Source organism: Podarcis cretensis, assembly GCF_951804945.1.
Source record: "Podarcis cretensis genome assembly, chromosome: 16".
NCBI lineage: Eukaryota > Metazoa > Chordata > Lepidosauria > Squamata > Lacertidae > Podarcis > Podarcis cretensis.
This window is the reverse complement of record NC_137186.1, coordinates 18934115-18948159: the sequence shown is the minus strand read 5'-3', so window position 1 is coordinate 18948159 and position 14045 is coordinate 18934115. Positions and strand designations below refer to the sequence as shown.

Genomic DNA, 14045 nt, shown 5'->3' with positions numbered 1-14045 from the left:
CAGCCCAAACTCCCTGGGGAGAGCATTCCACAAACAGGGAGCCACCACAGAAAAAGCTTGTGCTTTGAGTACTGTGCTCATGTTGCATTGCAGCTCAACTGCTCCTATCACGCTGCATTCTTGCAGGTCGAAAGTCGATCAGATCCGTGACATCCTCACGGGGAATCCGACGGTTATCCGCCTGGTGGTGAGCTTCTACCGCAACGCCCGTGGGCAGAATGCCTTGCGCCAGATCTTGGAGGGCCCCGTGCAAGAGGTCCTGCAAAACAAGACCCTGAGCATCCGTACCAGCCCTGTGGAAATCTACAGAGGGTGGATCAACCAGATGGAGTCTCAGAGTGGGCAGAAAAGGTCAGGAGGAACGTCTGTATGTGTTTTTGTATCTTTTAATTCCGCTTCATTAAAAAAGAAAACATTGATCTATGTGACTCTTCACAAACAGGTAAATATTGACAGAAGCATAATATGGCGTGATCTAACTTAAAACTTCTTCAAACATAGGCGTTCCGCAGGCCGAAAACTGTTTTATTCCAGAAGCCTGCCTAGGCATATAATTTGTTTTTGAAGTGTGACTGATTCTTATTTGTGTTATCCTTTATGTATATTTGTTTTTCAGTAGGCTTTGTGGATTTTAACTTCATTTTTATCCATAATTTTATTGTTTACATCGCTTTAGAGAGCTCCTGGATTAAAAGGTGTATGAACTTTCTAAATAAATAAAGAAAATCTTCCTGCAGAAGTCAAATGATGTTTTGGGAAGGAGGGGTTGAGGGGTTCTCTCCTTATCCTCCCTGGGCTGAGGGGGAGGTCAGAGGAAGGAAGTGGTTGAATTGAGGGTGGGTTACAATAATTACAAGGTCCCCTGGTGAACTTTGTGGCCTAGTGTGGGATTTGCACTCCCACGTCTAATCTGCCACCCTGAAAAAAGGGGCATTTCAACTCATGTCTTTCTTGTTGTTGTTGGTTGGTTGGTTTTGGATGAGGCCTGGAATGCATTTGTGTGTTTCCACAGCAATCTCCCGTACGATGTCAGCCCTGAGCAAGCCCTGGGTCACCCTGAGGTGCAGAGGAGGTTGGACATTTCCATCCGCAATCTCCTGGCGGTGACGGACAAGTTCCTCTCGGCCATTACATCTTCTGTGGACCAAATTCCGTATGAATTTATTGTTGTTTCGTGTGTGTTTTTATGATTCACTTTGCTCGGTCATCACAGGGAAAAACAAGATGGCCGCCCAGCTTTCCATCCCGTCTTAGAAATCCAGCCACCTTACGCTGCTTCCCTTCCTTGAGTTTCTGCGTCATACAAGCCACCAGCCTTACACCCCTCACCTTGCAGGGATTCTCCTCCCTTCTCCGCTCCTCACAACCCCCCACCCCACCCCATGCCTATGCTTTCTGTAAACCTAGTGCTAGAATTTGTCTTTAAAGCATAGAATTTATCTGAGCTCCCCAGGTGCAGAAGAAGTACTGAGGAGATAAATCAGGGTCTTGTATCCCTATGAAAATGATGGTATATTGGAATATGAGCTACGGTTTTCACTATAATGGGCACTTTGTTCTCCCTCTGCCCTCCCCTCTAGTTATGGGATGCGCTACATTGCCAAAGTCTTGAAGACGTCTTTACGAGAGAAGTTTCCGAATTCTACAGAGGATGAGATCTACAAGGTGGGCATGTTTATGGCCTTGAGGGATGGATGGCCGTAATCAGCGGGACAAGAGTTCAAGTTGCAGTTTCTGGGGCACTTTAGTGTGGGCCAAACACTTGCTGCAGCCGTGCCAGGAAGTGACTTTAAGATGGCTGCCACACTAGCCATTTTATATTCTTCTGGCCCTCGGCTTCTCGAAGGCAGGACTTGGGTCTAAGATTTATAATACTACATTATGAGTACTGCCTGTTGTCCTGTTTTTAATCATTCCTTTAAAAATAACCAGAGGGAAATTGAGAAGCGCAAGGAGAAATGGCGGGAATCGGGGACTTGACAAAGAGGCTGAGAGAAAGAAGATGTTCCGATGTAATCCTGGCATTTTGGCAGAAAGAAATGGCCTCCCCATGCCATGGTATAATACGTTAAACAAATATTATCAGTTTTTTTAATTCTGCTTGGGATGGAAGCTTTAAAATGTTGGGCTCTAACGAAGGCGGCCCTGCTCAGTTGCAAATATTTAACACAGTCGGCCAACCCCTCTCCTAGGTGGTTGGGAACCTGCTCTACTACCGTTTCATGAACCCGGCTGTGGTGGCCCCTGATGGCTTTGATATTGTTGACGTCTCAGCTGGGGTAGCTCTCCACCCCGACCACAGGCGCAACCTGGGCTCCATTGCGAAGGTCTTGCAGCATGCCGCTGCCAACCAACTCTTTGAAGGGGAAAACAGCCACTTGCGGGTGGTGAACCAGTACCTAGAGGAAACCCACCTTAAATTCAGGTTGGTTTGAAGAACTACTAAGTGGAATGAGGCCTGGAAACAATGGGCGCCTCTCTGCTTGGCCCTTGGGGCTCTCACAGGCCTTGTTCCACACCCTCCTTGGGTGCTTTTGCCTGACTAGAATGTGCTCTTGAACTTGAACTCTTGCTTGGCTGGAAGGAGGATAGAGAGTTGTAGGTGTGTGGAGTGGGGTCCCAGATTCAGCCCCCAGTGGTCGGCCTGAGAGAGACTCCTGCCTGAAACCTTGGAGAGCTGCTGCCAGTCATTGCAGACAATATTCAGCTAGATGGACCCAGTGGTCTGACTCAATGTAAGGCAGCTTCCTATGTTCTTATTAATCAATTTCCTTAAGATATTTGGAAGTTAAAATTGAACATACAAAAGCTTCACTGGCTAGCTTTGTACTAATTTTTTCTCTCTTGGCCTTTATGTTTCCATCTGTAAAATGGGAGTATCAGTCAGTTACACTGCACCTGATCCCTGTGCTGCTCTGCTGCGTGGTTTTGTTTTGTTTTGTTTTGTTTTGTTGGTTGATTGATTGATGAGAAAAAGAGTAGATCCTGCAAGTCTCAAGTGTTCCCACCTTTACCTTAAGCCACTGATATGTTACGTCAGACTAGTAAAGAATCAAATGTATGGACTTTTATGCATGACTGCATTGAATTAAAGGCATCATGGAGAGTGTCAGGCCTCCAAATATCCTAGCCTTGAAGTAAACGACCCGACTTGAGCATGAGTGTGTAGAGAAGGGGACACCCTTCATGGCTTGATTTGGTTTTTCATTCTGCACCTTCTAGAAGATTCATCAGTGCTGCCTGTTCTGTCCCTGAACCAGAAGAGAGGTTTAATGTCGACAAGTATTCAGAGATGGTGGCCATCACAAAGCCAGTGGTCTACATAACAGTTGGGGAGCTAATTAACACACATAAGGTGAGGGGGTGAAATTAAACTTACTTCCTTACTTCCTTACTTACTTACTTACTTACTTCATCAAACCTTTATTAGGCATTACAAATATAGGCCATCATAAAACATCCATATATAATTTTTTAAAAAAGATATACAAATAAACAGACATGTAAAAATAGGTAATAACGAGGATTTTTATGGAGTTTCTTCCTGCTAAATAGTGCCATTCACCACTCTATCTATTGATAGAGTCACCCTTGCAGTTACTTCCGCTTTAATGTCAGACACATAGAATCTGATATTTTCATTGTGCCGTGATGCTAGACCACCCAAAAAGGGGGATATTGTACATGCTTGCTTAGCTGGTTGCACAATGGACAGTAGAAAAGGATATGTTCTACTGTGTCCGGCACATTCAAAACACATCTGCAATGTCTATCAATTCTGGGGATGTTTCAATATTTGCCCTTGACAAAAGTTGAGGGAGAAATGTTCTGTTGGGTGAACATAAAGGTCCTGCATTGGACTGGAATTATTATTTTTGAAATATAAGTGGCCTTGTTATCTGTTGGATTTAAATGATAAAACTTGGGGAAGCAAATTCTTTTTACTGCTGACTGGATGTTTTGTTTTTCAGTGTCCCTTAATCTGATTTGAATATTACGATAAATATATTGCTCACTTGAATTATACTAGAGTTCCAAGTCAATGCCAATAGATCTGATTTTGCTATGTAAGAATTGGAACCATCTGGGTTTATAAGAGTCCTTAAATAAGTCAGAAAGCAGACTTGAACGCTGGCAACAGAAATGGCAATGCAACCAGTACTTTCTAGTGATAGGCGCTACCCAATATTCCATCATGTGTATACCTAGTTCTGCACACATCGTCTCATACTTGATTGAACTCAGCCCCAGAATACGTCTCAAGAAACTTGAGTGTATCTTTTCTAAATTACTATAATTTCCTGGCCAAAGGTCTGTTTTATGCCAGGGCGCGCACTCTCTCTCTCTCTGTCTTTGTCTTTTTGTAGGCCTTCCACAAGATGGTTTATGGGTGGGATGTGTGTGGGTGGTACCACTCACTTTGGGAACCACTGATCCAAACTATGCACAATGAAGTTATTAACAAATGGTTCACAGAAAACACTAAGCCAAACATTGGTTCTCAACTTGGGTCCCCAGATGTTTTTGGCCTACAACTCCCATGATCCCTAGCTCACAGGACCAGTGGTCAGGGATGATGGGAGTTGTAGGCCAAAAACATCTGGGGACCCAAGGTTGAGAAGGGCTGGAACTTTAGAAGGAACATTCAAACCTGTGGGTTTCTGGAGTAAAGCAACAGTGCTCCTGCCTGGTTCTGATGCTACTGCACTACCTGATTGAGCCACAATTTTATTGTTCTTGACTTGCCACTCATAAACCATGATCCTGGGTTCAGATATTACCTTAAACCAAACTGTGGTTTAGTGCCTGGTAGTCCAGTAGCAATAGCACTGGGGGAATAATGAGGTGGCTGTGGTCTTCACTCTGGGAACCTTCAGGTTTACTTGTTCACACTAAGCTATCATTTTCTGTGGATATTAGTAATTAACTGTGCCATTGATGCTTTTGTATTTGCTGTTATAGCACCCTCTTGTGGCAATGAGTTCAGTTGGCTACCTTATTCTTCTTGATTAATTTTTTCTTTCACTTCCCCAGTTCCATTTTTGTTCTAACTCCTGTTCTCTTTTTAAACTGGATTTTTACATCTGTTTTTAAAATAGCATTTTATATTTATATTGGTTGATTGGTGCTTTCAGCATTCTGATGCATTTATTTTATTCTGGTGTCCTTGTACGTTTCTTTGAATGCCTTTTTGGCAGAAAAGCAGCCTAAGATATTTATGCACATAAATAAACAAGCAGTGCATTTATGGCCTTTTTTATCTCCCCATCTCTCTGCCTTTGGTAATTTGATAGTTGCTACTGGAGCATCAGCGTTCCGTGGCTCCTGATCCTCGAGACCCTCTACACGAACTTCTAGAAGACCTTGGAGGCTTGCCAACCATCCAGTCTCTAATGGGTAAAGCACAGCACAAATTTCAACTTGACAAATTTCATTTTCCAGAGGGATAGTTGTGCTAGTCTCTCTTGCAGGAAAAGCGACGAGAGTGACTTGTGGCACCTTAAAGACATCTATTGTGACATAAACTTCCATGAATCATAGACCACTTCATCAGATGCATGTTGCCAGAATGATAACCCAGTTAACACTCCTAAGAATGTGGGGGTATTGGCAATAGAAGTGCTACTTGCACAGTCCGGGTGATAGGAGGGGGAGAGATCACTGATAAGGACTGGGTAGAGAAGTAACAGAATAAAGTATAGTTCAATCCTCTGCAGGCTTTCCCACAACCCTTGCTGAACATTGAGGCCCCTGTCTATTCATTTGTAAAAATATTTCTTTTTCGCAGTATTTGTGGCCAATATCAGGTGGATATGCTATTCACTGTCTGTTGATCTGTCCTTTATATGGGAATCCAAGAGAGATTTCTGAAACCTTTGCTGACAAACTGAAGCAGGAATGCCTTGGTAGAAACAATCAAATTTCTTTTGAGTGACACGAGTGGCTTCGTGATACAAAAAGTGGCTCTTTTTTGCACTGGCAGCAAAAAAAGACGAGAAGGAAAGAGTTAGATTATATTGCTATGAATTGTTTTGGAGATGCCGAGGTTTAATCTGAAGCTGAGATAGCTGGTGGTGCTTCTAATTTTTCTTATTTTATATTATTGATGTTTGTTTTATTATCTGCAGGCGACAGTGTGGGAAATGGAGCCAATGGGACTTCGGAGCAAACTCTGACTCAGCTCGCCAAGACAGAAATTTCACTCATCCTTGGCAACAAATTTGATGTGGCGGAGGCCAATATTGAGGGGGGAAAGGATACAGAAAGCTTGTTGTTGAGGTGGGTGGATGACTGTATTGTAACAGGCCTACCCTGGCTTTTGGGATACGAATACTATCTGAGGACTCAGCAACATGAGGATGTTTCTATATCTTAAAGATGTAGTTTTAGGTGTATCAATTATAGCAAAAGCCTTCTTGAAAAGTATGATGGTGCATAACCATTCTGGGCTCATACAGGAAGAATAGTTAGAATTGCAATGAATAATAACCACGAAGAAAGTGACATGAGTAAACAATGGATACGCCCACATTTAAAGACCTGAAACCTTTCGAATATTAAATAATGTCAGAGACAGGGCAGAGTGCATCACTATCATTTTTGTAACTGGCAGAAAATTACAAGCAAACTGGATCACTATCTTCTTCTATCTTTTAAAGCACTAAGCAGATGCTGGTCGATGTCATCCAGTTCCAACCAGGCGATTCTCTTGTGGAGATACTACAGACAAAGGCATCAGAGGATCAGGTAAGTCCATTCTGCAACATAGGTGCCTGTGTGTATTGCAGAAAATGGAAGGCACAGCCGAAAGGTTTTTAAGTTGTTAAAAACAAAGTCAATTTCTGGATGGATAAATACTTGCAAGTAAATCCTGAGTGTATGCAGTTGGGGAGAAAAAACTGTTTTTTTACCAGGCTATCTGAATGATCATGAGACCATTTCTCACTCTTAGTAAGTGAAATTCAGCATGTAATGATTGGCCATTGATGCAGCTTTAAAGCTAATAAAACCCATCATGCAGGACATCGGCAAGGCACCACTCTCCCTCCCCACCTACTGTGAAATATTTTCCCTTTAGCGTAAGTAGAAAAGCATGAGCCAGTCTTCTCTTTATCTCCAGGAAGCTCTCCACCACCACCTTATGAAGAGAAGGGCCTTATGCAATGACCAAGCCCCAGACAAGCTGAGATGCAACCACACCCTGGTCAGTAACAGCCACCTCTCAATAGCAGAGAAGCAGCGAATTGTCCTCAAGAATCTGCGGCGTCTTGAGAGCCTGGGCATGGTGGACTCTGCCAACCAGTACCAGGACATCATCAATGAGATGGCCAAGGTATGCAGGGCTCTGTGCCTGAGAAATCTCAAGGGAAGAACGAGACAATGAGTAGTAAATGGAGAAGATGTACCATGCATCACAAGGGGCAAAATATTTTTTATTGCTGGGATGGATCTATAGCTATCTATCTGCCTTCACCTACCTGGTACCCTCAAGTTGTTTGGGACTGCAAGTCCCATCAGCCCCTGTCGGCACAGCCATATAATGCTGTGGCTTATGGGAGTTGTAGTCCAAACCATCTGGAGGGTGCTCATAAGATCTCTTTCTAGCCAACAAAGCAGGACTGTCCACTTTGGGGGAAGGGCTTTGGCTTGGTAGGCAAACATCTACTTTTATTGCTGAAAGTCCCAGGTTCAATTTCCAGCAGCATGTCCAAGTGAGACTTGGAAACAGCGTTCGGAATTCCCATTGTTCTAGGCGCGTTTTGCAACAGGGAATTTTATTAGCACGAGCCATTTCTGAGCTCTGGGCACAGTACTGAGCCTAAGATTTCAGATTAAAACTTGTCACTGCTGGAAGAAAAGGAGGACCTTTTTCTGCCTCCCCACTTCTAGCCACTCTCTGAAGACTAGAGGAGGGCCCTTCATAAGAATATTAGGGGGCAGGCAGGGGAAGTATGGCTTTGTTTTTTGCAGTCTTCAGATAGACCATGTGAAAAGTGAACATAAGATTTCAGCTGCAGTTTGTTCATTTTCAGCTTTGCATTCTTGTTTTTAAAAAAGCGCACCTAAGCACTCCATTGCAGCGCCCATAACCTAGGCTTAAGGTGCCATTTAGCTCCTAGATTTCATATCTCCGTTTCTAACACTGCTTGGAAATACTCCCTGCCTGAAACCCTGGAGAGCTGCTGCCAGCCAGTGTAGACAGTACTGAGCTAGAAGGGCCAATGGACTGACTACATCAAAGGCAGCTATAAAATAACAATAACCCCAGTAAGGACAGCAAAGAAGATTAAGGAACAGAACTGGGAGGAAAATGAATGCAGCATAACAAGGAGGGGAGAAATAATTGCTCCGTATGCTTCCAATGGTCTCAGCTTACACTGGGCCAAATCTCCTTTGCACATACCCTGCCCTTCTCGCCCATAGGACATCCGCAACCAGAGGAAGTACCGTCAACAGCGCAAGATGGAGCTGTCTAAGCTGCGCCAGACTCTGCACAGCCTCAGCGCCAAGAGGATGTTTTTTGAGGAGCAGGTCGACTACTACAACCAGTACATCCGGACGTGTCTGGACAACCTGGCAGCTAGAAACAAGTAAGCCTGGTATTAATCTCAGGCTTGTAACTGATGCACCTGAGCCAGAAATTGTGTGTGTGTATGGGCTATAGCTCAGGGCTTGTTCACCGCTTGCATCAGGTCCCTGGCAAAATGTGGTGTGGCCAAGGGTATCTATGCCCTGGTAACCTCCATGTTGGATTACTGCAATGGGGCTTCCTTAAGGATTTTGCTTTTAGGTAATTACCACTCTGTCCGTGGCACCTTCATTTTCTATCATCAATTTTTTATTTAATTCTGTGAAAATCCCCAAGATCTTCTAATGAAGGGCACAATATAAATTTAATCAATAAAATGAAATGAATAAATCTCACTTCCATCTGAATTCAGTTGTTCATGCTACCTACACTCATACATTCTGGCCAGGCCAAACCACTTGAGGGGAGGGCTCAAAGCATGGCGAGTTTGGCGTGGGGGTGTAGCTGGAGAGAATCCTTAGGGCTGGATAGAGCTGTTTGGAGGGCCAATTGTGGCACTTGGCCTGAAGTTACTTTCCCCCTCCCTCTGCTGTATACAGTCGTACCTTGGTTCTCTAACAGAATGCATTCCGGGAGTCCGTTCAACCCCCGATACCATTTGAAAACCAAGGCGTGGCTTCCGATTTGCTGCAGGAGCGTCCTGCAGCCAATCAGAAGCCACGTCGGACGTTCGGCTTCCGAAAATCATTCGAAAACCAGAACGCTCACTTCCATGTTTCAGTCGTTCAGAAGCCGAACGACTGTTTGTTTGGGAGCCAAGGCGTTTGAGATCCAAGGTCCGACTGTATATCCTTGCCAAAGAGTTTTCTTTGTATATTTTTACTTCTGCTTTTATCGTATGGTTTTTATAATTTTATAATCCTGTATATGTGAGAAAGAGTATGTGTGAGGGTGGGGGGATGGCCTGCATGAACCTCCCCCCGGGGGTTGGCCACGGGTGCGGGTGACCGTCTGGCCTAAAAGGACTAGCCAGCCCTGGGCTACACCAACAGCTGAGGCATCCTCTGGCTCGGCTTGTGTTCAGTAAAGGGGGCAAGTAGATGAGCAGAGTCGGAAGGGACCATTAGAGTTGTTAAAAAGGCTCTGTCTACAAACACCATTCATAGCCCTTTCTTTTACAGCAAGAAACAGGCAACCTTGCATTACACAGCAGCCCGCCTCTTTGAGAAAGGTGTTTTGCTGGAGATTGAAGACCTGCCAGCCAGCCAGTAAGTCCAGGTGCCTCCTGCCCTCTCCAGTTCCATCCAATGGAAACTACAGCTCCTCTCTCCATGCTCTCTGGCTTTTGTAACTTTAGCCTCTCCCCAGAGTGTTGGTTCTTGAAATTGGTTGCCAGCTTGTTTGTGTGGTCTGCTAGTATAAGCCATCTAAAGTCGAACCAGCTTTAGCTCAGTGGCAGAGCATGTGTTGTGCGTGCAGAGTCTCACAGGTTCAACCCCTGGCTTCCCTCTCTGGAAATCCCCCCTCACAAGAGCCACTACCTGTCAGTGGAAACAGGAATACCTGTCCCAAGTGCATTTGGTGGCTGAGTTTGGTTTGTTCACTGCCAAAAGCCAAACCACTAGCCACCATTCCATGCTGTCACTTGGTACCAAGAAGTATCCCAGGATCCTGACCTCCAGTTGCCCTCTTTCTCCCCTATGGTTTTAAAATTGCCATCATTTCCCCCCCTCCTCCCTCTTTTCCCAGACTCAGGAATGTGATATTTGAAATAATCCCTTGCGGTGAAGCTGGCAAGTTCCAGGTGAAGGCAAAATTTATGGGAGTTGACATGGAGAAGTTTCAGCTCCACTACCAGGTAAGGAGCTGGCAGAGCTGTGCTTGTGCCCAAATTATAGCGTTGCCAGTGTGCCATTCTAGGTCCACGAGGGCAGTTCCATTCTTATGTTTTTTTCCAAGGAGCTCAAGGTGGTATGCTTTATTGCTACTGTAATTAATTTATTAATCACCTTCTAAATCTCAAGGCAAGTTAAACATTTTTAAAAATTGAAATCGGCAAATAAACAAAAAGCAGACTAAAACACACAACAACATCTGGGTAGGCTTGCTGAAACAAAAAATTTTTTAGCAAGAGCCAAAGAGTACAGTGAAGGTGCCTGCCTTGAATCAATAGGCAGGGAGTTCCATAGTGCAGACGCTACCATACTTAAAGGCAGCTGACTTTCCTCTCTCCATACCTGCTCTTTCTCAGGACCTCCTCCAGCTCCAGTATGAGGGTGTCGCCATCATGAAAATGTTTGACAAAGCCAGAATCAACGTCAACCTCCTGATCTTCCTCCTCAACAAGAAGTTTTTCAAGAAATAACTGAAGGCCTGAGGGTCAAATGGGCACCAATGTCTTCTAGGGTGGCTCTATGGTTCCAAAGAGACAGTGGTGCTCACAGTGCTTTTGTGTTGAACCGCAAGCAAGCCCACGATAATCAACTCAAAATTCCTGATTCTGGTTTAATTCTCACTGGGGGGGTGGTCAACCTGCATCCGGGCTGGACCACTTCAGAAAGACAGGACTGGATGCTTCTCTGCACAAATTTTTGTTTTCTTTTAATCCTGGCATGTAGAATGCTTGCATCTCAGGGAGACGCCTAAGCTAGAACTGTTCTCTCTGGGATCGTTTACAATGTGCTGGGAATTTGCTTGTACAGTGGGGTCTTCCATAATAACGTGGGCCCCCATGTAGAGTCACTAGATGCAAGTATTTTTAAAGTCACAAAAGCTGGATTTATCAGAGAGGAGAGGGGGATATTTATGCTGGCCCTGTGCCAGCCTTCCTCAACCTGATGCCCCCCAGATGTTTTGGTCTACAGTTCCCATCGGCCCTAGCCAGTGCATGCTGGGATCAATAGTCCCAAACATCTGGAGTGCACCAGATTGGAGAAAACCATGCTCTGCAATCCTTCAACAGCCAGTCTCTGATGAAGAGTCAACCATACACTCCCCAATTAGTGATGGATGGAAATTTTACACACCAGGAAAATTTCACTCCTATTCTGCTTTGTTTTTCTGTGTCTCTGATTTCTACTGATTCCATATGTGTCTGTGTTACTTCCTTCTTTGATGCAACTACAACAGAAAATAAGTTCCAATAGACATAACATTAGAGATGCCAAAGACCCTCAACTGTTGTTTTTTTAAAATTCCAGTGTGCTTTTTAAAAAAAGTTATTTATATCAGTGCATTTTTAAAAATAATGCTTGGAATGCTATTGTATGAAAACTAAGGGCCCCTGCCTGATCTCTGCAAATACAAGTATTGACTGGCATGTTTAATTATGATATCTAGTTTGCATTAATGCTGTCAGCTGCTGGGTTATATCATTATTGCTGCTTTAAGATATATTCCACCATTCAGCAGCATTTAGGTTTGGTTTATGTAGTTGCTGAACTAGTGGAAGTCTAGTGGGCTTTTTTAAAAGTTATAAATTCAAGGGATTTGAAAATAAATAAATAGAATTGTATTTAATTTGTGGGTCATAATTCATTCTTAATAGAGTTTCAAAGATGAGTGCTTGGGACAGCCTTTGTCAACCTGGTTCCCTCCAGATGCTTCTGACGACAACTCCCATTGACCCCAGCTGGCATGGCCATTTTGGACCACAATTATTTATTGGTAGCATTTACCCCAGAGGGTGAAAAGGTTCCTTCTGAATATGAAGGGTTCAGTCTGCCTCTTGAGTGTTACTTAGTTCAGCCTTCACCAAATGTCTTCATTCCAGGTGATTTAGACTACAAAGCCCATCAGCAACTACAGCTGTGCTGGCAGGGGCTGATGGGAATTATAGTCAGTGATGGAGCTAGATCAGTGGTTAATAATAATAATAATAATAATAATAATAATAATAATAATAATTTAATATATATATTTGAAGAATATGGATAGATATCTCTTCAAAATGAGAGCAAGAGCATCAAGTGATATTGAGGACAATCCTAGTTATGTTTTCCAGTGTTGTTCTTATCAATAAAAAAATAGGTGTGGCATGAGCAAGTTTTTATTCTGAAAATGTGGCCCAGAGAAACCACTGAGCTAGATAAATTTAGACCAAAGACTTAACTGCTTCACATAGCCACCTAAAGACAATTAACATTTTTTCCTCCCACCTCTATCCCATGCTTTCCAACTGCTTCTGTATTCCTGTGATGTTAGATGGGGGGACGGGACCCAAACAAAAGCCACTTTCGTTAACTGATTGAAATGCAGATTTGCATTTTAAAAACTCACTCAACTTCTCCCCTAATGCTAAATTCACCACTTAGATATGCTAATCGTTCTGGTACATAAATGCCTTAAATAAATAAATGCATTTGCTTTGGGATAAAGTGTCATTTGGTGTAGAAAATGATCGAATCCTTTTAAAGGGAGAGAAACAAGCAGTATCTGTAACCATTTGTGGGCCACCCGACCTGCCTAGCCCTACCCATTAGGGCCATAGCTCCGTGTCAGAGCATCTGCTTTGTGTGCAGAAGGTCCCAGGCTCAATCCCCACTGGTGATGTCCCCTGCTTGAAACCCTGGAGAGCGGCTGCCAGTCAGTGCAGACAATGCTGAGCTAGAGGAACCCAGTAGTCTGACTCTGTATAAGTCTGACTCCTGTGTTTCCTATGAGCAAGAACACAGTTTTGTTGAAACACAACTCATCGATGCCAAAACAGAAAATTGGCTGTTTCACCTCTAATTTAGAAAAGTGGCCTCTATTACAAGCACAGGAGATAGATGGAAAAACACCCGTTCCAAATAAGAGTTGCAGAGAAGGTTGTTCCACTAGGTGGCATCATTATCCAGGGAACCAGAGGCAAAGGGGACCGGTAATCGCTGGCAGGGTTGGCATCCGTTTTCTCCCAGTCGGCAGCTGATGTTGGAGGTCAAAAGGGCACCCTGCTTCAAACGGGAAAGAGGCGAGGATGGTGAGTGATGGATTTTTCAACCCCTATTTTAGAAAAAAGTTTGCATCCCAAGGCAGCTTTGAGGCACAGCCTGTGTCCAGCCTTCCCCCAGCTGGGTGCCTTCCAGATGTTCTGGATGACAGGTCCCATCAGCCCCAGCCAGCACCCCGCTGGGGGGAGGCTGGTTTTGCCTGTAACTTAGCGGTTGTCCATAGTGAATTTCCCAGGTTATGAACAGCCAGGGCTGGGAACTACTCTCCCCTGAGACCCCAGAGAGCTGCAGGCAGCAAGAGCCAACAAAATTGGGTAAGATGGCTTAATGCAACCTTCACCAACCTGGCACCTTCCAAATGTTTTGGACCACAGCTCCCATCAGCTCTCTTGGGATACAATAGTGCAAGTACCCAGAACTCTGTGCTGGGCAAAAGCAAGAGTTTGGTGTAACCTGAAGCCTTGCAGATTCCCACACTAGTATATGTTGTTCCCAAACTATTTCAAAACAACATTTGGTGTGTGTGTGTATGAATAACGCTTTTGTTTGCACATGATAAAAGATGCATTGAAGCTGTGCTGATG

The 14045-nt window shown here is 44.1% G+C and overlaps 1 protein-coding gene across 5 annotated transcripts in view; it reads left to right on the top strand.

Annotated features, from left to right (window-relative positions):
- The window catches only part of IQGAP3 (IQ motif containing GTPase activating protein 3), a 42189-nt gene extending 30140 nt beyond the window's left edge, over positions 1-12049 (top strand). For 4 of the 5 annotated variants that reach the window (XM_079956341.1, XM_079956340.1, XM_079956342.1 and 1 more), the window contains 11 exons: positions 127-351; positions 1013-1153; positions 1581-1665; positions 2193-2425; positions 3223-3355; positions 5295-5397; positions 6129-6279; positions 6660-6747; positions 7121-7333; positions 8425-8591; positions 8694-8862. In XM_079956341.1, the coding sequence (XP_079812467.1) occupies positions 127-351; positions 1013-1153; positions 1581-1665; positions 2193-2425; positions 3223-3355; positions 5295-5397; positions 6129-6279; positions 6660-6747; positions 7121-7333; positions 8425-8591; positions 8694-8847 (1693 nt within the window). In that variant the 3' untranslated portion in view covers positions 8848-8862. Of the gene's footprint in view, positions 1-126; positions 352-1012; positions 1154-1580; positions 1666-2192; positions 2426-3222; positions 3356-5294; positions 5398-6128; positions 6280-6659; positions 6748-7120; positions 7334-8424; positions 8592-8693; positions 8863-9696; positions 9799-10279; positions 10389-10781 lie in introns of those variants that run through there. The other variant, XM_079956344.1, reaches the window with a different exon arrangement.
- Positions 12050-14045: the final 1996 nt, after the last annotated feature.